Source organism: Tyto alba, unplaced genomic scaffold, assembly GCF_018691265.1.
Source record: "Tyto alba isolate M040663 unplaced genomic scaffold, T.alba_DEE_v4.0 Super-Scaffold_20000042, whole genome shotgun sequence".
Classification (NCBI taxonomy): Eukaryota; Metazoa; Chordata; class Aves; order Strigiformes; family Tytonidae; genus Tyto; species Tyto alba.
In genome coordinates, this window is record NW_024881293.1 from 5317539 (window position 1) to 5343447 (window position 25909).

The window sequence follows — 25909 nt, forward strand, 5'->3', positions numbered from 1 at the left end:
TTCCCCAGCTGCTTAGCTGCAGCACTGTGGTTTGCATTGCATAGGCCCCATGAGGTGCCTAAGTGCTCTGTCCGTGCGAGGTGGGGGTACCTGGGGCCTGACCATGGGCACGTTGAGTTCCCAGTGACCATGGCGGTATGGAGCTGTGCTGGTTGAACAAAAGTCCTTAATTCATGCTTTTGCCAACACTGTCCCTTCAGTGCCATTCTTCTAAACCAGAGGATGTGGGGAAACCTTGTCAATATTTTTCTCTTCTCTGTGGCCCTGCCCTGTGCTAGAAGATGGAAAGGTACAGACAACCTCCATCCAAAGGAAGTGTTGGTCTTATAATTAAACGGGAGACAGAAAGGGACAGTTGTGAGTAAGAGATGGGGCTGTGCTGGGTTCTCTTTCTGGCAGTACTGACCTGTTCCCGTAGCTGGATGCTGCCCAGTATTCTCCCTATTTCTGTGGCATGTGTACTGGTTACTGCAGTGTGCACCTGGGGCAGTGGAGTGAGCCAAGGGAGCAGCAGAAAGCAAGCTGGCCACGGCGCAGGAGCTCAGCTGTGGAACGAGGTTGTTGGTGCCCCGGGAGTGACAAGACGTTAGGGAGATGCCTGACTCACTCTGTTGGCCTCTTCCATGGTTGCCACTCTGGTGTTGAAAGCTTGTAGGGACTGCTAGGGTAAAAAAGAAATGACAGGGAAGAAAAGAAACAACTTAAAAATTAAAAACTATCCCAGCTGCTCTCTATTATTTTGCCAGCTCTGTCACTTTCTTTTCTGGGCTGGATTCTCATTCCAGTACAGGCTCCAGAGATGCCTTGAATAGAGTCAGTCCTTCCTGTTAATTTTTTTTTTTTTTCTTTTTTTGGGTTCACATACATATATAAGCAATTTAATTCTTTGCACAAAGCAGACCCTGCCATTCTAGTCCCTCCTTGCTGAAGTGCCTGATGCAGCAGTTGAATTCCCCCAGCCTGCGTGCCCTCCTTGCTCACGGAGCTGTGCAGGGAGCCTGGCGCTTTTTTGTCGCTGTGGGGCCCATCTGGTCATTTTTCTTGAACACTTTCGAACTGATAACACTGTGTCTGAGACCTTGGGTGGGTGAGGAGGTGGGAGAGACAGTGGTAGCTGTAGCACCTTCACTTGTCTGGCTATTTTATTTTTTCCCCCTCTTTTTCTGTTATTAATTTGTAAGGGAACAGCTCCTGCTCACAACTCTTTATACAACCCAAGGATGCGCTTGTGTAGCTGTTAGTTTGCAAATTATTAGTAATTTGATTTCAATTGGATGAATAACCCGTTAAAGCAAGACGTGCATTAGCCTCAGAAATCTAATTGGTGATAACGGCATAGGGATGTGGAATGAGTGCTTGGTTCTGCTCCCTATTCCCCCTTCCCTCCCCCCCAAAAAAGATAATTAGAATTTAATTTCATTCTCACCTATTCATTTGTCTAAATATGGGTGTTTAATTATCCATCTCGGCAGATAGATGTTTCTGCCTCTACGTGGATCTGAGCTACTCCTTCGGTATGAGGTTTTCCCTCCCCCCTACTTATAACTCTGGCGCAGTGTTCTTACACTTTGAAGTTTAGCTGTGCTAAGTCTCATTATGAGCCATGCCTTCGCCTGACACCCAGGATCTCTATCTGCAGTCTGCCCGTGTCAGTAGCTGCAACAGACCATGAGAAGTTACATTTTATGGAAGGCTGAGAGTTTAATTTAGAGACTGAACCCAAGTGGAGAGCAGGGAGCCCAGGCAAGCTTCTGCTCTGCCATCCCTTCCCTTTGCTGCCTGAGCAGATCGTTTCACCCTCCAGCCTTGTGCCGCTTAGGCTGGCAGGTACCTGCCTACCTGCTTCCTTGGCATTGGGGTGGCATGTGGATGCTCCCGTTGTGGTACAGGTTGTGCAGTCCCAGGATCTGATTCAGAGAGCTGGAAGTGGTGGCAGTTCCCAGGGTGGACGGGAGCTTCTGCATGAGGCGCGTTACCTGCACAGATAAAAGGGACGTTGCAGCCCTGCTTTGAGTGTCCAGTATGAAAACCACTTTTTACCTGCCAGGTAGTGTTGTAGCAGATGGGTGTCTACTACATGTTATGAGCTCCAGAGCTGAGCATCTGTGGAAAGGAGAGGCACACAGTTAGCTGAATTTTAGGGTGAGACCAAATGGTGAGGCAGAATGGGATGCTCCACCAATTCCACTCTCTTGTGAGCAGGCCAGACCCTTCGGGCCAGTTAGGGCCATAAGGGCTTTGGCTGACTTGAGTTTGCTTTGAGCTCTGGATTCAGATCAACCTACCTGGAAAGTCCAAATGTGTCGCAGGGTTTGACCAGACTTCACTTCCTGGAAGTTTTACTCAGTGCCCCTATTTGGCCTGTCCTTTGCAGAAAGTTTTCAAATGTTGTCTGAATTTTAACTTTAAAGAACAACTGTTATTGCTATAAGCTCAGTAGCTGGGAAGCACCTATTCCATTTCTGTTTGCAAATAAAACGTCAGGAATATGGAAAGCTGGGATAGGTTTTCTAAACTGTTACATATGAGGAAGAAGAATAGGAAAAACTGAGTACATGTGTAACTACTAAGTACAGTTCTGAACACAGCTTTATTGATGGAAGGTATCTACTATAATCTAACAATCCCTTAAAAGAACTACTCAGAGGGTGAGCTGACTCCCTTTCTGAGCCAGTCTTGCAGGAAGAGCACAAAAGGTATGTTACCACATTAGTAAAACGTGCAGCAGCATCATGTCTTGGATGTGACATTATTTCTGTGCTAAGAGTTGTTTTCAGTTGATTTCTGAACTAGGCTGAAGCAGGGACACCCATTCAGGAAAGTACTTAAACAGACACTCAAACCTGAGTTAAGTCCCATTGTCTTCACTGGTCATGCTTAAGGGTTTTCTGCCCCAATTCAAGGCACAATCAAATCGGAAGAAAGGTTCTCTTTCACTTCAGAAGGTTTTAGATTAGGTTTTTTCTGCAGTCAGATGGTTTTCAGTTACACACTTTTGCTTTTTCTAGTTGAGGATAGAGGCAGGAGTGCTATAGGGGTACAAAAAATATGCAGAAGTGCGTTTGGCCTCTGCTACTTGTGATATTTGTAGCCACTGGTGTTTAATGCTTTTGGGAACCTACATCTGCAGGAGCTGATTTATACGCACAGCTAGGAACCAGCATGTTCCCTGGCAGATGCCGAGAGATGTGGGAGCGGGTTTGTGCAAGGATAGGAGCTTGCTTGCCAGTTTGGTCTCAAATGGCTGAGGTTCCCATCCATCACATTGACATGGAGGAACAGTGGTGGTCACAGACCTCCTCTGCGTGGCGGGGGAGAGCAGTGCTCCCTGGTACCGAGTGGAAACACCAGACCACAGAAGGTCAAGCATCTGCCTTAGCCCTCTGGGTTGGTGTAGAGGCTGTCTAGTAGCAATGGGGAAAAAAAAAAAACTAAACAAAACCAACAGAAACCCAACCCCCTTGGCTGTTCTGTTTTAATTTAGGATATTGTTCATCTAGAATCTGCTATTCCTGCTTGTCAGCAGGCAGAGTGACAGAATATGTGAAATTAATTTCCGAGGTGGGAAATTGCTAATCATTTATTTACAGCTGGGGCGGGTGTGGAGGAGGGAATACAGTACAGACATATTTGGGTTTTCTTCATAAAATGTCAATGCTTAGCTCTTTCTGCTTCCTCTGAACGTGTCCTATTAGTTGCAACAACATCCAGCAGTCCCTGCACCTATTAGGGAGACTGCATGCAGCAAGGAGAAGTTCTCTCACCGCTGCATAGATCACCTGCATGTCCCATTTACAGCAGTGAGTCCTGCTGTGGACACTCAGCACTGCCGTGTGCGGGCAGGGGGGCTCATCACAGCACCCCACAGCTCAGACGGAGGCAGTGGTTGTGGCTGAGAGCCGGGGAGAGGGAGTCTGAGAGGACCATGGGTGGGTTGTCATGATGGAGCAGATCTTTTAAGTGGCAAGAGATGCCGTGTTCAGCATGTGCCATTGACCTCTCTGTTTGTTTGTTAACAGGATACACACCCACTGGGATTTAAACATCTCCTTCCGAGAGACCTCTTGCAGGTACCATTTTGGGGCACCCTCTTTGTATGGTAGGCTAAGAGTTTATGATATGTTACTGGCATATGGATGCTGTTAGATGTAAATGAATATTTCTAACTGTCAGTGTTGTGGCTTTTTTTCTTCCTCCTTTGTTCCTCTTTCCCCCCTTACCACATATTCTTTCTTTTGTTTTTATTTTTGGGAAAGTTGTCTATGGGGGAAACAGTCTCTTTTATGTTAGAAGAGAGAATTGATTAGACTTGTAAAGAAAGCCCATTATTGGTTTTGATGTGTTTATTCTGGTCCCTTTTTGGAAGAACGCAAGGTTGGGGTGGCCCAGATCTGTTTCCTGACATGAGAGACATGGGAGTCTGCATCTCATTTGCAAAAGTAATTCTTTGCACAAAAGGCTTATTGAAGGCCAAACTGACTGATGCTCTGAATTGCTCAGGACTTGCAGTGTTGTGCTTAGCCAACTTAAAACAGCCCTACCTTAAAAGGTGGGCCTGTGACTGCATATGACAAAAATCACTGGATGACAGATGCTTTAGATAATAGGATACCACTGAGGCACCCTGATCTTGCAAAAACTTAGGCATGCAGGCATCCAACTGCAGTGTTGAAAGTATGAAGTGATGCAGCCAATAGACTCTGCATTTTGCAACGTGAAGCATGATTGGGTTGAACTACAGCTGCAGAAGTGCAGTGCAAGAATATTTACAAGTCAGCTCAGAAAAAAGTTGACATTCAAAATATGACAAGTGTTTTAAAAAGCATAAATAAAAGAAATGACATAGAAATCTGAATTACTGGAGGAGATGGATTGGCAAACCAGTCTGGTATATTGGTTTTAAAGTCTGGTTTCCTGCAGTATCAGATGCCCTAAGAAGGTGGGAATTCATAAATTGAAGATATCCAGTTACAAACATGAATATTTCTTTGTGACTTGTGGGTCAGTTGATACCCTGAGCATAGTGCATTTTCTTTATATGTTGCTAGTATAAATAAACTTTTCTAATCCTTTAAGAATATAGCTGCAGAAATTTACATCTGCTTTAGAAAAAGAAAACTGGAATTTTGAAATTTCTCTCTTATATTGAATTGCCACACGAGTGGAATAGTTGAGCCTGGCAGGTACTGCTTGTTTTCTAGAACAAGGAAAATTAATCTGTGCAGCTGTGAAATGTCTTGGAGAACAGAGAAGAGAAGGAGGTAGATAGGGTGCAGAACAGCCCAGAATCTGGTTCTGTGTGTGCTTCATACATATGTGGGTACTGTAGAAATCAAGATCTGGTCCATTGGATCTGCTTGCAAATAGCAGCCCACTAATAACTTTTTTTGCCTTTCTAAAAGTAGTTTCTGATGCTTTGTGTAAATTTCCTGTTCAGTCAGAGATTTAAAAACAGTAGGAAAATATTATTACTGCTACTAGTGGAAGTGCCCACTGCATGCTGGACACTTCGCAAACATTTAAGAAACGATTCATACTCTGTAGAGATCAGATTGTCTGGAAAAGGGAGTGCAAATAATTTTATCTGATGACTTTTGTGACAAGACTTAACGTGTATAAGACTCGATGCAGCAAATGTAATGTTTTCCTAAGAGAACAGTGTTTAAGAGCTTCAGGGAGACGTACCTATCAGTCTTGTGGCTGATGTGGGCAGTTCTGTTATATCTGCAAGCCTCAGGATGTTTTGCAAACGTAAGCATCAGTGACAGGAGCAGAGAGTATTAGAAATTACTTGCATCTCCATCACATGCCCTTCAAATGCAGTGCTAACAAGTTCTGCCTGTTCTGTGTGCTCCCAAAAAAACCCCATCGAACAAGGATGAAAGTGGGCGCCAGAGAAGTGCAGGACAGTCAGTCTCTCTCATTTTAACCCATTCACACATACCCACTCCCCCCTTCCCCCAGCCTGAGGACAACTTGGACAGTTCTGTTGGCAACATGGTGTGTGAAGGTTATAGCCTAAACTGCACCTGGAGAGCCACGTCCATCAACATTTCATTGAGTACTGGGGTATGAATTAAGTCTTGGCATCCCCATGAGGCTCTTTGGAGGCAGCGGGGAGTGAAGGGTGGGGAATCTGTACTGACTCCTTGTCGAGGTTTGGGCCTGATTGGCAGCCAACCACAATGCAGCAGCTCTCTCTCCCTTCCCCTCTGGCAATGAGAAGGGACAGAGAGCCAGGCTTGGGGTCTGAGATAGGACTGGGATGGGGAGAAAATTCCCCTTTATGGTCATGAGCAAAAGGTAGACTCATTAGGGGAAGAAAAAAAAGAACATACATTTATTACAGACACTAACAACACATAACAGAGCAGGACAGTGAGAAGCATTGCCACATCTTGAGAACACCTTCCCCCCACCCCTCCCTTCTTCCTGGGCTCAGCTCTGCTCCCGATATCTCTACCTCCTCCCCCAGTGGCGCAGGGGCAGGGAATGGGGGGTGCAGTCAGCGCTGCCACTTTCTGCATCTTCAGTGGGGGGAGCTTCTGGAACTTCTTCCCCCTGCTCCAGCATGGTCCCCCTCTCACAGGAGACAGTCCTCCACAAACTTTCTCCGACATTGAATTCCTCCCACGGGCCGCAGCGTTCCCCACACTGCTCCGTCATGGGTCACTAACTTCCTCCGACTGGATTCCCTCCCACGGCTGCAGCCCTTCCCGAGCTGCTCGGCGTGGGACTCCCCCGCATGCTGCAATCCTCCCAGCGCTGAATTACAGCAGCGGGGCTGCCTTTTCCCATGAGACCCCGGCCTTCTTCGGGCACAGAACCTTGATCATCAGAGCAGGAGCCACAGCCCATAAATCAATGTCTGCTCCACCGTAGATCTCCATGGGTGGCAGGGGGGGATGCCCTGCCGTCTCCCCACAGGATACAGGGGGGTCTCTGCTCCGGCACACCTCCCCCCTCCTTTCTTCCTCTGTTCCTCCACTGACCTTGGTGTTCACGCAGCTGCAGCAACTCCTCCTCACCAGTCCCACTGCCCGTCACCACGTCCCTTCTTAAATACGTTATCGCAGAGGCGCAGCTGATGGGCTCAATTTCCCAAACAGAAGTGGAGCTGACGTGGAGCTGGGGGAGCTTTGAGAAGCTTCTCACAGGGGGCCGCCCCGATAGCCCCCTCCCCTGCCACCAAAAAACTCCACCACTCACTCAACCCAGGACACTCCTGCTCCATTAGGGAACGAGTGAGGGCAGAGGGGTTCACTGGTATTTAAGTAAGCACAGACTTTGGCCCTCAAGCATAAAACCCCATAACTCCTAAAATTTACAGTGTTAAGAATACAAAACCTGACTCTGCTCAGTGAGCATCTAGAAGCCAGTCTAGAAGGCACATCTCACCCAGCACTTCTATAAAAAACAGCTGAAGTTTTTTGTATGGCAGCCTTTAGAATAAAATCACTGGTTTGTTGCTATAAGTTTTTGGGACTCTAAAATACAAAAGAATGGATTCCTTCCAGGCAGACCCTTTCATGATAAGTTTCAGCCTAGAGCAGAGCTTTATGGCTGAGTTATAAACTCCTAAAAGGCAGAAGTTTGTAATGGAAGTGCTGACACAAGCCTTAATTAAGTGGCATGTGAATAACGATACTGCACAATGGCAACTAAGGATGCAAGCATCTTTGGAAATTAGAATCCCTATCTTAAAAAGAAAAATTTTCTGAGTTTGCAATGCATAGAATAAAATAATGATCTGATTTTTATGTCAGCAAGTACACTTCTTGGGCTTCCTCAGCTTAACTGTTCCCTTCAGTTTGTCTCTCCTGGCAGAAGCATCGGTAGTTCCACCTGGGAACAGAAGTTTTGCTTATGCAGATTAAGCGGTTAGTCCAACTATCAAAAATTGTGCCCATCCAGTTAGTTCAGAAGAAAACAACATGTGTTATGCTGTATGGCAAAGAAAGTAATTTGTGCGTTCATGTGTCGGTACAGAAAAAGGTTGTATGATTTAAGTGACCTAAATTGCCACACAGTTCTGCAAAACATCTGGCATAGCTAAAATACATCATGGGGTAGCACAAAGGTTTAGCTGACCTTTGTTCTCAGTGACCTGCATAATTCAGCACGTGGGAGTTACACAGGTCACCCCAAACCGGTGCTGGGAAATCATTATGATGCACCACACCTGCATGAATACACACAGTCACCAGGCTGGTTTAAATCAAGCAGGTCTGAGACCTGCCATCTTAATTTACCCGCCTCTTTGTCATGTTTGGCTTTGATCTTCCTTTCCAAGTTGTCAGAGGATACTTGGATTCACTGGATATAGCCACCTTAGAATTGCTGTCTGCATTGCCCTGGGTAAAAAGACATTTAATTGGGTACAAATCATTCTATATGCAAAGAACCAAAAGCTTGAGATAGGGGAATTGTCCTGAGAGGGGAGATTAGGATCTCTCCTTGTCTTGCCAGGTGCTTTGAAGTTAATACAGGTTTGAGTTTTTGTTTACAGCTGGTCTTCCTTTAAAATTGCTTTTTTAAGGTAGAATTCCCTTGTATAGACATGCTGTTCCTGGAATAATTTGCTGAAATGTGTTAAAGTTGTTCAGTAAATGATGCACTTCTTTTATTTCAAGACAAGTCTGTGAAATTTTGAAATAGTAAACACAAGGTTAAAGCCTGGTCTCTGCCACAAGATGCCTACTCTCCACTCCCTTTGATTTCAGTGGGAGTCACAGTTGCTCAGCACCACAGGCAGGATTGCCTTTCTGAGGCTGAGGCATCTCATGAAAATAAATTGTGGAATAAAAAGGAGTTCCAGGGAGGAAAAGGATTTTCCTTCTATTTGTTGCCACTTGATGTCTTGAGGGAACGGCAGAGAGGTGAGCGAGAAATAGATAAGAGGCCATGCATGTTAATACCATGCAGTGATGCAGCTCAGGGTGGAATAAACATTTTGCCCACCAGAGAATTTCAAGACACTGTCAGTGCAATTAAGCCATCCCCATTCCCAAGGAAGTCAAGAGTTGTTTACTGTTGTCCTTGTTAAAGATGGCCTGACTGGTAGGAAAGAAGATGGTGTGTGATTTGGTTAAAGCTGCACATAGAGACAAGGAGCACAGCAGAGAACTGAGCGAGGCACCTTGACATGCAGCCACATGCTTTAGCTTTTGGCCGCATGGTGAGCAAACTCTGACAGAATATCCAAGGCAGTATTTCTGTCTTCAAAGTCCTCTGCTGGTACAGGCATAAAACAGTGACAAAGGAAAGAGGCAGGACCATGCAAGAGAGTCTCTTCACTGCTCTATGAACAAAAAGCCACTTGAGAGGACACTCCAAGCTTACTGGGCCTACCAGGGGATAATTTTATCCAGGTATATGCCACATGAAGGCTGCACAGGGAGATGGGAGGAAAACAAAAGCATCATTTGCCCAGAGCAAATAAAATGCATTTAGCAACCACAGTTTAAACAAAGATTACAGTGGTGTGTAACCAGCCTTTCTGGATGGGCATGAACCATTTTAGAATGTATTTTAGACAGACAGACATTTGGCGAAGAGCCTGTGTATCCGTGTGCATGTGTATGTTTAAATCTGACTATAACATACTTAGCGGGCTTTTCCACATTGATTTAACCCTGTCATAAATCCTTACTCAGACAGAACTGAGTTTAAACAGCAATGCTTAAACTCTATTGTTACCTGTACATGTTTGGTCTATGCGGTGCAGCTGCACACTTTTAAGAAAACTGTATTTAAGGAGGAATGAAACAGGTTAGTCAAGAAGGAAGAGGGGACATTAAACGAATCAGGCCAAGTGAAAGAAGGAGATGAAGAAATAATGGGGAATAGGACAGGAGAAGCAAACTAAAGGGAAATTCACTGATGTAGTTCATTTTTTTGGGAAGATACACAGGGAGAGAAAAGGAAAGCAGGAAAGGAGGATTGAAAAGTAGATGGTTTTGACCATGTCAAGGCTGATCCTGACTCAGCAGAAAGTATTGCTGGGTGATGCAGGTAACGTTATCAAGTGCCAGAGCATCCTGCTGCTCTGCCCTTTAAGGATTGATATAGGATGGCTTCTGGGCTGTCTATTTATTTATTTATTTATCCTTGTAAGCTTTTGCCTTTTAATCTAGGAGATCTGAAGTAGGTACTAAAAGGTCACAAGAAGTTTTTAGCAGCTGGAAGCTAGATGTGACCCCTTAACGCCCTGCAGTCTTTAGTATCTGCTGCTAAAAAAGCTGGTATTTGTCAGATAAGCACCTTTAAGTTACAGCAGAAAAATCAGACAGTGGCAGGGGGAAAAGAGTGCCTTCAAATGGGAACCTGCCTTCACCCTTGCATGTCAGTCACTGATTTCTGCCTCGACACCAGTGGACGGCAGGGCTGAAGCAGTAGCCCCAGTTGAAAAAGCTGATTGTGAGCTGAACTAAGCAGAATGAGTCAGATTGTGCACATCTGATTTAAGTCAGGGCAGAGAAGACTGATGAGATACCAACTGTATGTAGACCTGCAGAGCTGTTTCCATAACTCATGATGACTTTGGAGGACAACTGTGAAGCTGACTCTTGTCTGTATGCTATAGAAAGCTTAAAAAGATCGCAGTGAAATACCATGGAAAATATTAACCATGACTTCTGGATTGGTATGGGGAGGACGCTTACTTAACATGAGGTTGAATTTGGCCCTTCCAGATTATTTCTGTTGTGGCTTTGGGATGTAGACTGTTTAAGGAAATGTTTTAATCCTCATCTTGGTGGAATATACAAAGAGCTCTCACCTTTGTAACTGTTAAAGCTGTGAACCAGGACGTGCTTCCTGAAGGCAAAGCCAATAAATACAAGGAAGCTCTTGGCTAATGCTGCTGTTGTTGGCAGTCAAGGCATGGCTATGTGGAGACAATGTTGGAGGAAAAAGACTTTCTAGATGGGTGAACTCAGTTTGTTCATCAAACAGTGATACACCTGTTTGATTTTAGACAATAGTTGCCCAACAAGTAAATGGATGTGTTCTTTTGTTTAACTGGAAGAAGAAAAGTAAAGTAAATCCACACCAAATCCACATAGTTGGTAGACATTAACAAGGACGTTCTGTGTCAGAATGAAGATCATTTGGGAGGGTTAAGCTAAGGAGCTAAGCTTCCAGTTCTGTAGAAAAATAGGAGCAACCTTTGCTTGAGTTTGATCACCCACAAAACACCCATGTGAAGTTTGAAAGTGTAGATATTGAGATAAAATGAGAGGAGATGCTATGTATGGGCCTCACGTTCCATCAACTGGTTTTTGGGGACTTCAAATGGCAACAGAACAGACTTCTGGCTCTATGCTATAGAGTATGCAGTTTCCTTTTATTTGTGGATCTAAACCCTATAAAAGACTGATACTGGCAGGAAACAAAGTTTGTTCTTGACACCATATTGCTGGAAGGCACTGATAAAATTTAGTTCTAGAATTTGCATGTGTTCCCCAGGCACCACAGGGGCTGCTGGCAGGACATTCCCCAACGCCCATGTGAGTGAATTAAGCCTGGGATTTTCAAGGAGTCATTCTGCCCCTCTGCTCCGCTCTGGGGAGACCCCCCTGCAGTGCTGGGGCCAGCTCGGGGCCCCCAACAGCAGAAGGACACGGAGCTGCTCGAGCGGGGCCAGAGGAGGCCACGAAGATGCTGGGGGGGGCTGGAGCAGCTCCCCTGGGAGGCCGGGCTGAGAGAGTTGGGGGGGTTCAGCCTGGAGAAGAGAAGGCTCCGGGGAGACCTTGGAGCGGCCTCCCAGGGCTTAAAGGGGGGACAGGAGAGGAGGGGAGGGACTCTGGATCAGGGGGTGGGGGTAGGACGAGGGGTGATGGGTTTAAACTGAAAGAGGGCAGATTTAGATGAGATACAAGGAAGAAATTCTCCCCTGTGCGGGGGGTGAGGCGCTGGCCCAGGGTGCCCAGAGCAGCTGTGGCTGCCCCCTCCCTGGAAGGGTTCAAGGCCAGGTTGGACGGGGCTGGGAGCACCCTGGGCTGGGGGAAGGGGGTCCTGCCTGGGGAAGGGGGGGTGGGACTGTGTGATCTTTAAGGTCCCTTCCAACCCAAACCAGTCTGTGATTCTATGTGGAGCAGAGATACCTCTGTAGCTTTTGCTTCTCCCTTTCCTGCAGGGATAAGACCAAAGAAGACCTTATCTATGGCCTTGTTTTTGCAGATTCTGGAACAAACAGGGAAGAATGGATGAACAGGGAGGTGAAAATTAGTATCTATTGGTTTGCTGAAAAGTATTCTTTAATCTGAAATAATTATTTCATCAGCAGTTCTTTTTGCTCTTCCATTAATTCTCAGGAAGCTTCATTTGGCTATAGGGATGGGTTAGGGAAAGGACACCATTTAGGTATTAGAGACTCAGATAAATGGTAAAGGTGAATAGATAAGTGATAAACTAGTTTTAGCTTTCATTTTAAAACTAGAAAAATACAATTATATTTCAAATAAGGTGAGAAAAGCTGTTATATACCTATAAGAAAGGAGGAAATGTTTACTCCAGAGTAATGCTCTTCATATTTATCCCTAGTGTGTTGTCATCTCTAGTGTATCTATCATGGGGGGGGTATAATGGACCTTTTGTAGGGCAGCTGAAAGGATTCTGGATAAACAGAGCATGTGAAGGCATCTTAAGACCTTGGTATACTGTTGAGATACATAGAAGCTTGGTTGCGGCTTTGGGGAAGCATTCTTGACGCATTCAGCTGCATACAGCGATTAAAAAGAGAATCATGTCCTTCTGCTTTCAGATTGTATGTTGGATCAAGACTTCAAGGGTGTGTTTCTGGAAGAGGAGGTTTTCTGACCTCCCTTTTCACACCCTACTGTGAAATTGAAAGGATTCAAATATAAATCTGTCTTGTTCTTAGTACATTGGATATGTGAGTGATTTCTGTAGATCAGTTCCCACTGTTCATTGTCTAAACTTATACCCTATCACCCATCTAAAATCACTCATCTGGGTATTTTAATATTTCATCAGTTCAAAGCAGGCGGCTTAATGAATTGAGAAAATGAGGAGAATTTGGGATATTTAAAGAGACCTTATATCCATTAGGCACACCAGCTGCGTGTCAGTGACACATTCTTTTTATTGGCTGAGCAAAACATTTCTATTTGTCTGTTACTGAGTAACATTGGAATGCAGCATCTAGACAAGTCCAAAACTTTAGGGAACACTGTCAGTGTCAGCAGGACAAGCCTGTTGATTTTGGTGCAAATCAGACGTGCCAAAAAACCTGTCAGGAGAAAAAACAGGACCTCCAGGCTTCCTGGTGCTGCAGGCAGAGGAATTGTTTGGGCCTTCTCTGCACTTGCATGCGTGCAGCAGGAACAGCTGCTTAGCTTGGAGGGTGAGGCTGGGTGTGACTTGGATTCGGACAAGTGTGAGAGCTTCAGAAGTATTTTTTAAGGGACAAGTTTGGAGATCCAGCGTGGGAGACCTAGGAACTTGGAGAAATTTGGGGTAAGCAGGGATGATGAGGCTGGTGTTAGTGACAAACTGAGGAACTGAGGAAGGGTTTATAAATTTGCATGGGAACACACTAAGCCTCTGGGGAATGATGGAAAGGAAAATTAAGAGACACTGGATCTCGAGGATGAGGGAGGGCTCCAATGTGAGCTGCAGGAGTCCATGAAGCAGGGAGTACTGGGGGGTGACTGGTCTGTGCAGTGAGGAGGCAGGGGAAGAGCAGAATGGAGGCAGTTTCAGGTGTTCATGAAATGCACTTGGTTCACAATAGTCACCCTCCAACTGCATTTCTGCTTGTCATGGTTGTCTTTGTTATTCTCGTAGTGAAACTTTTTTTATTAGTGGTCAAAGTGAGCTGCAGCCTGCGCTTGGGCAGGGTGATCAATAGCGTGGGCTTGATGGATGTTCAGAGGCAAAATGTACAGGTACTTGTAGTGGTTGTGGCAGATGAGCCGATGAAGATGGACCGTTAAGGAAAATCCTTCTGAACTCTAGTGAATTTGTGTTGGGTTGCTGCCCAACAAGTGTGTGCATAGAAGGTAGAAATCAAAGATGTTTTCAAGGAACTAGTCAATGCACATCTGCACTAAGAAAAAATGGCAGGTAGGAGAAAAGGGTCGGTAACTCACCTTTGGGCTTCTTGCCAGCTTGGGGTACTGGATTCTTTGTCCTTATGAGAGGAAAGTAGCACAAGGTCTTTGTGATTCCTGCCTCAGAAGAGGGCCAGGGGCAGTGAGGCTGGCAGAAAGAGCAGGAGACTGCTATGAACAGCAGTGGAACCATCACAGGGGGACGGTGCTTCCCAGGATCTGCACCTTGGCAATGATGGTCTTGTGCAGTGCTTACACCATGCTTTTGTAATCCCTGTACTTTTTAGAAGTCTGGGTGAGGTGTCCCATCTGGAGGGCTGGTGTATCCTGCTGGTGATGGAGGAGCAGTAAAGTGAATTACTGTGTATAAGGTTTTCCCTACCTTATTTGGGTTCAGGCTGTCATTATGTCTAATGCTTTGTGCCCTTCTCCTTTTCTCAGAAGTCACTGTGTTCTTTTATCCTGCTGCTCAGCAAGCTTTTTAGCTCCAAGATTACAACTGTGGTGGAAATGCAGAATTCAGGATGCATTAGGCCCGTCTGATAGTTTTTGAAACTCCAAAGCCCTGTCTGCATTATTGCAGGCAGGAGGGGAAATCTGAGGCTGAAATCTCTAGCATGGGCATCCCCCTTGCCAGCTGTCATTGTGGCACCTTAGTGGATGGGCACATGTCAAAACTGACTATCAGAATAAGGTGCCAGTAATGACAGACTGGGTTTGTACTTCATATCACTGCTTTATCTGTTCCCCATCTCCAGTCCAGCATCAATGTGATGTAGTTCCAAATTATTTTTATTTATGGGCTTGCAGAGAGCCGAATGACAAAGTAGGATTATAATAAAAACATCTTTATACTTATTTCCACCTAATTTTGGAGTTGCCAGCTCTACTGATCATTTTTATGAACTGTCACGAGCATTAATGAAATTTTATGAGCATTTTGCTTCGGACATTGCAGGAGGACTGTTTTGGTTTGGTTTAGTTTGGGGTTTTTCTTTTTTGTTTTTTTGTTTTTTTTTTCAAGGTAAGTCTGTAGGGAGATTTAGGGCTCTGTTGCCCATGCTTGGGGTTGGGATTTTCAAGCCTCTCAGCTCCCTCCAGTTGGTAAAACTTGTTTACCTCTCCCTCTTCCCTCTTTTCTCTCGCCTTTCCCCTTTTCTCCCCTTTTTGCTTGTATCTGATAGGTGACATCTTATCAGAAGGTGGAGATACCCGGGAGGCAGAAGTGGGGTGCTGGTAAATTGTTGTCTATCAAGACTGATGTCTAAGGAGAGTATCTGAGAGGGTTGTTATCAGTGATGAAGTTTTAAAAGACAACTGAAAGGCTGAGCAATAAAAATATAACCAAGAAAGCCAAGGAATGAGAGGCAGCTGTGCCCTGAGCTTTGCCCACTGTAAATCATGCTTCTGTCTTCTGCCTAAACTGCAAAATTGCAATGGGGTACAGCTTACTCCTGTGGCAGTGAAGGTAGGTGGGAGTCTTACCATTAGCTTCAGCAGGCCCCAAGCTGGATTCCTGAATAACAGGGCCAGTTTGCACTTGGTTGAGCACATGAAAGCGCTGTTAAGTGCTGTTCAACACATTGCTGGCTACAAATGCCAGTCGCCAGGTAGATGGGGGGGTCTAGGTTTTTGTAGCAAATAGAGAAGTTAAGAGATGAACTCAGGAAATAAGGAGAGGAAGCCAGAAAGTGCATCCCAAGGGAGCTCGCCTCCCATCAGTTTGCCACGTCACAGTTCATGAAGTGGCAGGTCTGAGGAGCTGGGGCTGCCCAGCTTGTGCTGGAGAGGTCCTGCAGTGTGAGAAGTGGGATGGGGAGAGGCACAAAGGCACAGAGAGGTCTGGAGGAAGGAGGCAGCCACTCTGCTTTTCAGAGCTGCACATACATATGCTCCCTTGCATCCAGCTTCTTTGCCTGGGGCTTTATCTGCCTATCTCTGATGGAAAAGTGACACAGGCTGTCAGCTGGTCATGCTGCCTATTGTTTAACGGTGAAACAAACTCTGCTGCTCCCCCTTGCACCCCCCCGTCCCCGTCCACTTCTTTATTAGTCACCTGATCAGAGCCTTCAAATCCTTGACCCAAATCCTCCTGTGCCCAGCTTTAGGTCTTATCCTGCTCTGGCTGTTCTGTCCACCGTCGACCTGAGAGGAAAGGTATTGGCTGTGCGCTGGGTGATTAGGGAGATGTTGCTGGATGTTTTGAGCTGTGTGCAAGGTGATAAGCAGGAGTGAGGGAGGAGGGGGAGAGCCCTTGATCGGTCTGAGCTGCCAGCTTTCCCTGATCCACATCCCTTCTCTGTTTCTGCTGACTCGGTGACCCGAGTTTTACTGCCTGGGAGTGTCAGAGACAGTGACCTTGCCTGTCTGCTCAAGGACCTCTGGCACTCAAAGGCCATGCCAGGGCAAACCAAGACATGCTGAGGAGAAAGTTATTTTGCAGAATTTCTTATCCCAAGATGACTCTCAGCTCTGCCGGCCTGGAAGATGGTTAATCCTGCACTGACTTGGTGCTGCACATGTGGCAGGTAGTTGGAGGGGTCATCTTGTGAAATGTGTTGATTTTTTTTTTTTTTTGTCTGGGTAGGAAGGTTTGCATACTTGTGAGGAAGAAGCTGAGAGGATTCATCAGATCTTGGGAATAAACAGATTATTTTACTCCCAGAGCATTCAATTCCTTGTGGTCAGGGTTCTGAGATGGAGGGTCTCTATTTGCTTCCTGGTGGGCAGAGATACAGGTCACACATTTTCTTCACTCTGAGCTGCCACTATTAACCAGGAGTACGATAGGGTGATTTTCTGACAGGTTCTGTGCAGGAGGTCAGACAAGGTAGATATAACGGTCCCTTCTGGGGCTTCAAATCAATGAATCTGTGATTAAATGGCCCACAGAGGCTGGACATTGCAGGTTAAGGGAGAAGGAGTGATATTGGTGGCATTTTATGTGGGAGCTGTGGTCAAGTATTTCTCTTGTGGCAGCACAATAGGCAGCAATCCCCAGGTCACATCTGTCTTTCAGGGTCCTTTTAACGAGCCCCAGATTTACCTGTGCATAGTAGGGAGACAGAAGGTGGATTTTTTTTTTTTCCAAGGACTGGGTTGCAGTGCATCTGTTTCTCTGGAAATTGGTTATTAGTTTTGTTTTGGGTTTAAAAAAATGCTAACTAAAAAATACGAGCGCCTTTGAGTGGTTATTTTACACCAGTCCTGACATTACATAGTTGTGCTGTTACATAAGGTTGTTCCTCAGAGCTGTAATGATGCAACAGTATTTATAGACCAATCTGGGTTTTCCTTTTAATGGCTTCCATAAAAAGCTCATTATTCCCTTCACACAGTCACTGACTGATTTACATGCTTGTCCTGTCCCTGGGCGTATGCTCCAGTTTGGGTAGCCCTGAGCGACACACTCGCACTGTCTGCTTGTTGCTAAATGACTCTGACAACAGGCTGGCTGTGACACTGCTCTGATCCTTACACCAGGAACTTGGCTTTTGGGGAGATGGTGAGGAGAGGGGAGAGGAGGTCAACAGAGAAGAAGTCACTTGTGTTTCTGGCAGGTTCTGGCAATGTTGTGATCGCCCTGGAGCTGCAAAGCCTCTACCATTCTTGGCGCATTGACCTGGCCAGGCAAGGGGCTTGGCCTGGCTAGAATGGGTGCATACGGTGTGTAGAAGGAAGTCACTGCAGAGTAAACAGTCTGTGAATCTGTTACCTGAGCCAGGGGTACCATCAAAAGATACTCTTGAACCGGACTTGCGTCCGGTCAGGCTGAGAATGAGGAAAGAAAAGAAACCCCATGTGTGTTCCTCAGAGAGACATAGGAGGGTTTGTGGTGAGGCTGCGTGGGCACACACCTGCGCCGATCTCCACTTCCCCTGGCTTAATCAATGTCCTTGCGTCTTTTCCCCTGCAAGCCCTGACATTCCTGCTTTTGCATATTGGATTCTTTTTTCTTTATTGTAGGGAGGGGCAGAGGGTCGGGACAGTTTTATGGCAGCTGTATTGATCAGTAAAATTTAATATAATCCCTGCACTTACTGTGTGATCGTTAAGGGGATGGGGAGCCAGTGAAACATATTTAAAAAGAAATATTTTTCAGTTTTATTTCCTCCTATGCTACTCTTCTGAGTCTCTCTTCTCTTCCAAACCTGGCATCAGTCTCCCACTTTGCATCCCTTCAAAGACAGTCATACATTTTTGACTGGGTTTTGCCAGTTTGCCTTTGATTTGATTAAGTATTAGGAGAAGACTTACCCAGTCTGGTCTGGTGCTAGATTCATTCACCATTTCCTCAGCTGTCTTGCAGTTTCTGGATCTATGCAATTTTGTGTCTACTGAGAATATCAGTCCCCCTTTTTTATCTCAGATATATCTGGGACTCTTATTCCTGAAGTACCATGTTGCCTCTTGGTGTCTAATGCCTCCCACTCACACAGTGCCCCTGTGCATCCCCATGTCTATGGAGAACAGCAGCACATAGTGGTTAACTGCCGTGCCAGCAAAGTCTGGGCAGGAAATTGGAGTAGAAAAATGACAGCTTGAGTTTCAAACTTGTGCTAAATATCCTAACCACTGGAGCAGGCCTTTTTTGGGTACTGCTGAGTGGTTCTGCACCACAGGTGAAATACCTGCTCTGCACAGTGACCTGCACTTTTTTATGCCTGGTATCAAGCACTGAAGTGTTACTGTATGTGATCTTGCAGCTGAGAGCATGGGCAGAGCAAACCCTGTCTGCCAGCAGGATGGGCAATTTCCAGGAGGCACACAGGACTCATTCTGGCTCACCCTGTGAGGAGGATGGATGGGGCATGGCATTTGTAGTGAGGTTACTGTTACTATTGCTCCCTTACTTTGGAGAGGGCTGCAGCAAACAGGGAGGCAGCCACCACTGAAAATTATTTAAATTTTGACCAAATTTTCTCCTTTCCCTCTCCCTCCCCCACTCTGCAATCACTCTTTGCAGTCACTTTGAGCTGCGTGTTGCGAGAATCACCAGACCCTGCGGGCGCCTGGCTGCCTCTGCTGGATGCAGAGACTCCGACACTGATTTATATTTTGGTTAATTGTCTCCATCCATTAGTCTCCTCATCCTTCTCCTTGTTAAAGATGCAGTTGCTGCTAATGTCTCTAAATGAAGCACATTTAAAAGGCATTGCTCCCAGTCTGGATCCGGCTTGGGTTAACAGTCACTGGAAGCTGCCACCTCCCGAGGGTCTCAGGGGTGGCACGTCTCCACTCGGGTGCTCTGCGGGGCCAGGGCAGCCCAGGCTTTTGTCACCACCTCTCTGCTTACCATCACTCCAAGGGGCCAAGAGCCCAAGGGACAAGAGTCTGCCTCATTTGTCTAGTCCCCTCTGTAAGTCACTGCACGCTGCATGTGCTGGCGGGGCTGGCTCCAGAACCAGGCGGGGAAGGTGGCTTTCAGCAGATGTAAGGGACTAGTTTGCCAGGGCCATTTGAGATTGAGGGGAGGTGACTGGAGGGAGGGCCCAAATACTGGTCAGCATGAGGACCAGGGGGCAAAACAGGACCTGAAGGGGTTTTGGAGCAATAGCTGCTGGCTTCAGATGCTGCCAGTTGGCGGCTTATGGTGGAGATGTTGCTGAAAAAAAGATTATTGTTCCCAGAAGTCAGTCGCACAGGATTGCTGCATGTCTGGTTGCCACAGCCTCCCTGAAAGGGCTTGCTCCTAATTCATTTATACATCCCGAGGGACATCCACAGTTAGCAAATCTGACAGTTCAGTGGCAGGCCCTATGATAGACTTCTCCTTCCTTGAGCACAGGTTGTGGCTCATTAGCTAGACCAGATGACGTTCGTTGCTCAGGCAGCCTGTGCCAGCAGTGATAGCACGGCCGGTTTAGCTGTTGGCCTGCAGGTGCTTCTCTGCAGACTCCACAGATGAGTCAGTGGATTACTGTGGCATTTTGTCCCAAACAGACACCTTCTGTCTGGGTGACGGTTCCACCCGTTGTTGATGTCTCTCTGCTTGAGTGCCTTTTCTTGTAAGCAGTGCAGCTATCAAATGACCACTGGTGGACCATTATACTGCCATTACAGAAAGCCTCATCAGAACAACCGGTTTTGGGGGAGACAGAGGACCAGTTAGTTCCATTAAACATAGACAGTGCAGCAATCAAAGCATTTGTAGAGAACATTAGCAATGTTTTGTTTTGGTTTGGTTTTTTTTCCTCCAGTGGTAATTTTTGCAGCAGTTAGTTATTAGTACGTCTCACTGCTGCTTTGCAGAGCAGGCTCCTTGTATCAGAGCGTTGGGATGTGACAGGGAATTCTAGACTATCAGCTCTGATCTGCACAGTTATTCGTGTTGTCCTGACTGTAGTTCCAGAGTCCTGCTGCTAGCAGTGTTCACTGGGTTTTGGGTGTGAGGTTTTAGGATGAGAGAGACTTTTGTTGTTTCCCACTCTTAGCATGGAACCTGCAGTATGTGCCTCCTAAACTGTGCTCCCCTGCAGTTCTCATTTGTTGCCAGTGTAACAGGTCAAGTGTACAGTGTTTTCAGAAATACCCTCCAAGGTCAGGTAGACATTTTGTTAGAGACCAGCTTTCATTTCACATTACATCCAGGTAAAGGAGCCATTTGGACTTGGCCTTTAAAGCTTTGTGGTTGCTGCTTGCACCATGCGTGGCCAAAGTTGTGGTGCACTAGTGAGCTGCTCGGTTGTCTGTGGCTTAGGCAAAACCCTTATCACAGCTTTCCTGCATTCCTGGTAAATGGATCTGTTGCTCCTGTGCCCTCTCTTTATTAGGATTTGAAAATTGCCCAAGCCATAATAATATCCAGCCACTTGTCCAACTGTTGCTTTTGGCAGCAGGACAGAGCCTAGTGGCAGAATGGGAATTCTGTTGGATGGAAAGCAGCTTGCAAAAGCCTAGGACATACATTTCAGTGGATAAACGGGCGAGGAAAAGGCGGGATAGATATATGGCATGTTTGGTTGGATGCTTACTTCTCTGATGCTACGTGAAGCACAGTAATAAACAAGCACTTACACATCACCACTGCCAGCTTTACTCCTTGTTAGCGGGTCTTCCTTATGAGGCCAGGTTCATTACAAGGTCTGTGCCACACGCGACTGTTCTCAAAGCTACAGAGGCCTTGAGGGAGGGCTACAGTGATGTTAGGTAGCTGCTACCTTTCCCTAATTTCTTAGTAGTAGGAACATCTTTGTGAAGATGGGATCTCACTCCTTTATCAGCAGTTGTCACACACTTCTTTGCCACATGAGATCCTCATCTTTTTTTAACATTTTACTCCTCTCCACAGCTGCTAAGTATGATGTTGTTAAAACAGGACAGTAGGTTCAAATAGAGAATGAGCAACAGCACATCAGCTGTAATTGAAAGCAACAACAGGAGTTTATCTTTACTAGACATGTTTAGATCCACTGTCCATATATAGGCCAGTGTAAATTTTAGCGTTCTGGATTGAGGTTAAATGTGTATTGGATTTGATGTTCAGACACAAAAATTTTGCAGTGCTGCAACTTCTTTTCTAAAACTTTGCCCACCAAAATAGCAGTGAGACCTGAAAAACATGTCTTGTGATCAGAGCTTCGACCATCCTGAGGCAGATATCAGAAAAAAGGTCTTACGAGACTGTCAGTAACACCAAGTCACTTCCCAGTTTGAAAGCAAATCTGGACGTGGCCAACCAGCCACGTGCCCTCTGGAATCCCTGACAGTGAATACTCAGTTTTCTACCCTTCAGTTTACTGCAGGAGCAAAACTTGCTGCTATGAGATGGAAGTGCCCAGACAGTCATGCCTCAGAACATGGTCCCCTGCCACTTGGAAATGTACCTGTATTAATGTGGGTCCCCAAACCATTAATTACCAAAACCCATGCAAACTGGATGTTGCCATGGCAACCTGCAGCCCTACAGAAGGCTATTTGTCTCCTCCTTGACCTTTCAGGAGATCTGTATCTTGCTCAAGCCCCCTTCTCTAATCCGGTTTTTAAAATATAATATTATGCTACTGGAAGGGATCAGACCTTTAATCTGATTTTGTGTGCATGTGTCAGTGCATGTATGGGGGAGTGCCTGCATTAACAGGCACCCAGCAGCGGCTCAGAGACAAGACAAAGAGAAGCATTGTGCGACTCTACCCTGCTGGGGCTGCAAGTGAGCACCTGGGTGGAATTACTGGCTTCAGCACACAGATGGGGGAATCCTCTACATGGGAAGGACCAGCCCTCTCCAATCCCCTTAGTGCGGGCTCCTTCTCACTGGGGTCATGCAAGAATTGTGCTTTTGCTGATGAGGACTTCAGAGGGGACGTTGGCACACCCATTTTGGTTTCCTTTAGAGTAAGTCTGGGTCCCTGCCTTCAGTTACTTTAGTTACTGTGCCAGACCAAGCAGCCAAGTTGTAGGCATTACTACATGTATGTTGGTACCCCCAAAGTGCATGTTCTGGATCTTGACCCAAGGTCCTGCAAGCTGGATATTCTTTTGCCTGTTGTATTCCCTCCAAGGGAAGGATCTTTCTTCCTGCATTGGCTCTGCCTGCTGGAGCACTGAGCTGATGAAGTTGTTGCCTGTTCTGTATATGACAGGATTATGTATATGGGAGGACCTCATGAACTTGAAGGCCAAGGGCAAGGTCCTGCCCAGGGGCCGGGGCAATCCCCAGCACAAACCCAGGCTGGGCGAGGAGCGGCTGGAGAGCAGCCCCAAGGAGAGGGACTGGGGGTGCTGGTGGGGGGAAAACTGCCCATGAGCCAGCACCGTGTGCTCACAGCCCAGAACCCACCCGTGCCCTGGGCTGCAGCCAGAGCAGGGGGGGCAGCAGGGCCAGGGAGGGGATTCTCCCCCTCTGCTCCGCTCTGGGGAGACCCCCCTGCAGTGCTGGGGCCAGCTCAGGGCCCCCAACAGCAGAAGGACATGGAGCTGCTCGAGCGGGGCCAGAGGAGGCCACGAAGATGCTGGGGGGGCTGGAGCAGCTCCCCTGGGAGGCCAGGCTGAGAGAGTTGGGGGGGTTCAGCCTGGAGAAGAGAAGGCTCCGGGGAGACCTTCGAGCGGCCTCCCAGGGCTTAAAGGGGGGACAGGAGAGGTGGGGAGGGACTCTGGATCAGGGGGTGGGGGTAGGACGAGGGGTGACAGGTTTAAACTGAAAGAGGGGAGATTTAGGTTAGATCTAAGGCAGAAATTCTTCCCTTATGTGGGGGGTGAGGCACTGGCCCAGGGTGCCCAGAGCAGCTGTGGCTGCCCCCTCCCTGGAAGGGTTCAAGGCCAGGTTGGACGGGGCTGGGAGCACCCTGGGCTGGGGGAAGGGGGCCCTGCCTGGGGAAGGGGGTTGGGACTGTGTGATCTTTAAGGTCCCTTCCAACCCAAACCAGTCTGTGATTCTGTAATTACTGTGAGCACATTCTGGTGGTGTGTAAACCCAGAGGAACAAATAGCCTTTTCCTCAAGAGATTTGCTGTCTTTTGAAAACACTGTCCTGTATTGCAAGCAAGTGGAACACACAGACAATAGTGTAACGTGGGCAGAGGGAGAGGGTCTCAGTTTTGTGCTGTGCCACTTGTTGAGGCTGTGCTTTGCACTGCTCAGCTCCGCGCGCCGAGAGCCAGCCTGCTAGAGCTGTGTCTGCACGATGGGTTCGGCGGGGAGCCGGACTGCTTACGGCTCACGGGCACAAAAGTCCGGAGGTGAGAGGAGTGAAGGAGGAATGGGACTGAGGAATCGGGGACCAGTTAGGGAAAAGGAACTGCACTACAGGGCGGAGGGCAGGCCTGCGCTGGGTGGGCACTAGCCGAGCCCAGGTGCTCCATATTTCACACAGCTGCAGGCGTTTGTCGGGCCGCTCTGCTGAGGGGAGCACGTTGTGCAGGGTGCAGGTTGCCTTCAGGAAAAGGTAAGTGGTTGGTTGAATTTTTCAAATTCCACACTTCTCTGTGGAGATATATGCTAGGCTGTTTCTAAGATTTTTATGGCAAATGGACAAGGTAGGGCTGAGGTAGATGTTTGCCTTGGGCTGGTGTTGGTGATTGGGCTGAGGTGTTCCCCTCAGGACTGAGGGGGAGGGCCTGGGCAGGGCTGAGTTGCGAAGGGGTTTGGCCAGGCTGGAGTTACAGCTCATGTTTTGCAACTTCTGGTACATGGACCAGGCAGATCTCCCAAAGCCTGTGGTAATGGTGTGGCTTTTGTCCCTCCTGCTGGGCCAATCAGTAGGAGAAAATGTGGTTTCAGGATTGGGAGTGCAGTTGCAGTGCTGCAATCCAAGAGGTAGCGAGTGTGCAAAAGCAGGCAATTTCTGAAAATTGCTGGTATCTGGGCAGAGCCCTTCTTCCTGGCTAAAGCAGTGAGTAGCTGGTGGTGTACCTGAAGAACTGAGATTTAATTAAAAGTTAAACTTTACCTTTATTAAATGGCATTGGGATGAAAGCAATTAGTTGGACTTTGCTTTGTGGAGGGTACCTTGTAAAAATTATGTTTGTTTACTCACTGATGCAGTCACGGGTAAGGTGGAGGTGGCAGAGTTGTCACCTGCAGAACCAAAGCTGATGTTTTATTGTGTTGATTCAACATGGTGGTAGAAAGTCCTCAGTGGTCTAAGCAGAGCCTTATGCAAGTGCGTCACTCATTAGAGAGTGCACATAATCACTGGGGTCTGCTTGCAGCTGTGTGGAGCTGTGTTTGCTGGGACCAAATTGGCCTACAGTGTTTAAAAAATGCTTATCACCAATGCAGAAAGGTATCTCATTTTTTCCTAAGCAGCTCTGGTTACCGTTCACTCTCTTTTCTCATAGTAAGACTGAGCCCCAGCTATAAGCTACCTCCCATTGTGCCAGGGGTAGAACAAGCCCAGAACAAAAAGGCAGTCTCTGCTTCAAGCCTCCCATACGCTAAGACAAAAGGAACAACTCCTGGGGACAGTTTGATGTGTTAAAAGCTGTCTTGGCCTATTTGCCTTATCTCTATGGTCTTTCTTCCCTTTCCTATTAATGTCACCTTGGTGTTCAGTTTGCCTTCTGCAAAGGTATTCCAGCAAAGTCATGTTTTTCCGGGATCCTGCCTAATTGTGCGGGTAGACCGAGTTGAATTCAAAGCCTGTAGACTGTAGCTATCAGCCCTGCGGTATCTGCTCATGTGTGGAGTTATGACTTGCTAACGCACCTTTGCATACCACGACAATTTTAATTTTAAGGCTGTGGAAAATTTCCTAAAACCACAAGATTGCTGGGGAAGAAAAATACCACTTCTAGTGTGGTAACGTTTCCTTCTTTGTAGACCTCCTGGTTTTAGTGTTCAGTGGATATATTGCAGTGTTCTGCACTTCTTGCGTTTTGGAGAATCGAGTTGTGTTAAGAGGTTGCTATGCTCTTTTCCAGAAAGAGAGGTAGTTGCATTTTAGTGGTGTATAAAGCAATTCCTTCTTGTAGCTCTCTTAATGTGTTTACATATCAGAGGTGCTTTGGGCTCGATTGGGATGCAAGACACTCTGCAAATGCAAAGATGTAATTATCCCATTTTTCTCTTCCTACTCCCTGCCTTTCTCCCTCTGCACTTCTGGCTCATCTCCTCCGCCCTTTCCTGAGCATTGTGCTGATGGCAGCGTTTATCTGCATTTGTCCTCTGTCCCTGACATCCAGTTATTGATTGGCATGATTAAAAAGAACTGATAATCACTTCACATTAATCCCATAAATGACTTAAGACACCAAAATATTTGCATAATGCATCTTAAAGGTGGCAGCTAAAAGAGGATAAGACCCAAAACTGCTTGGCACAGGAGAAATGGGCTTCCCACTCACCTGTGGGCTTGCTTAAGTAATTAGCCTTCTGCTTGCATAAGGAGGAAT

At 46.8% G+C, this 25909-nt stretch overlaps 1 protein-coding gene across 5 annotated transcripts in view; it reads left to right on the top strand.

Moving 5' to 3' along the window:
* SAMD11 (sterile alpha motif domain containing 11) overlaps window positions 1-25909 on the top strand; it is a 127856-nt gene that overhangs the window by 44659 nt on the left and 57288 nt on the right. For all 5 annotated transcript variants that reach the window (XM_042794654.1, XM_042794655.1, XM_042794657.1 and 2 more), the window contains exon 4: window positions 4020-4070. In XM_042794654.1, the coding sequence (XP_042650588.1) occupies window positions 4020-4070 (51 nt within the window). The remainder of the gene's footprint in view (window positions 1-4019; window positions 4071-25909) is intronic.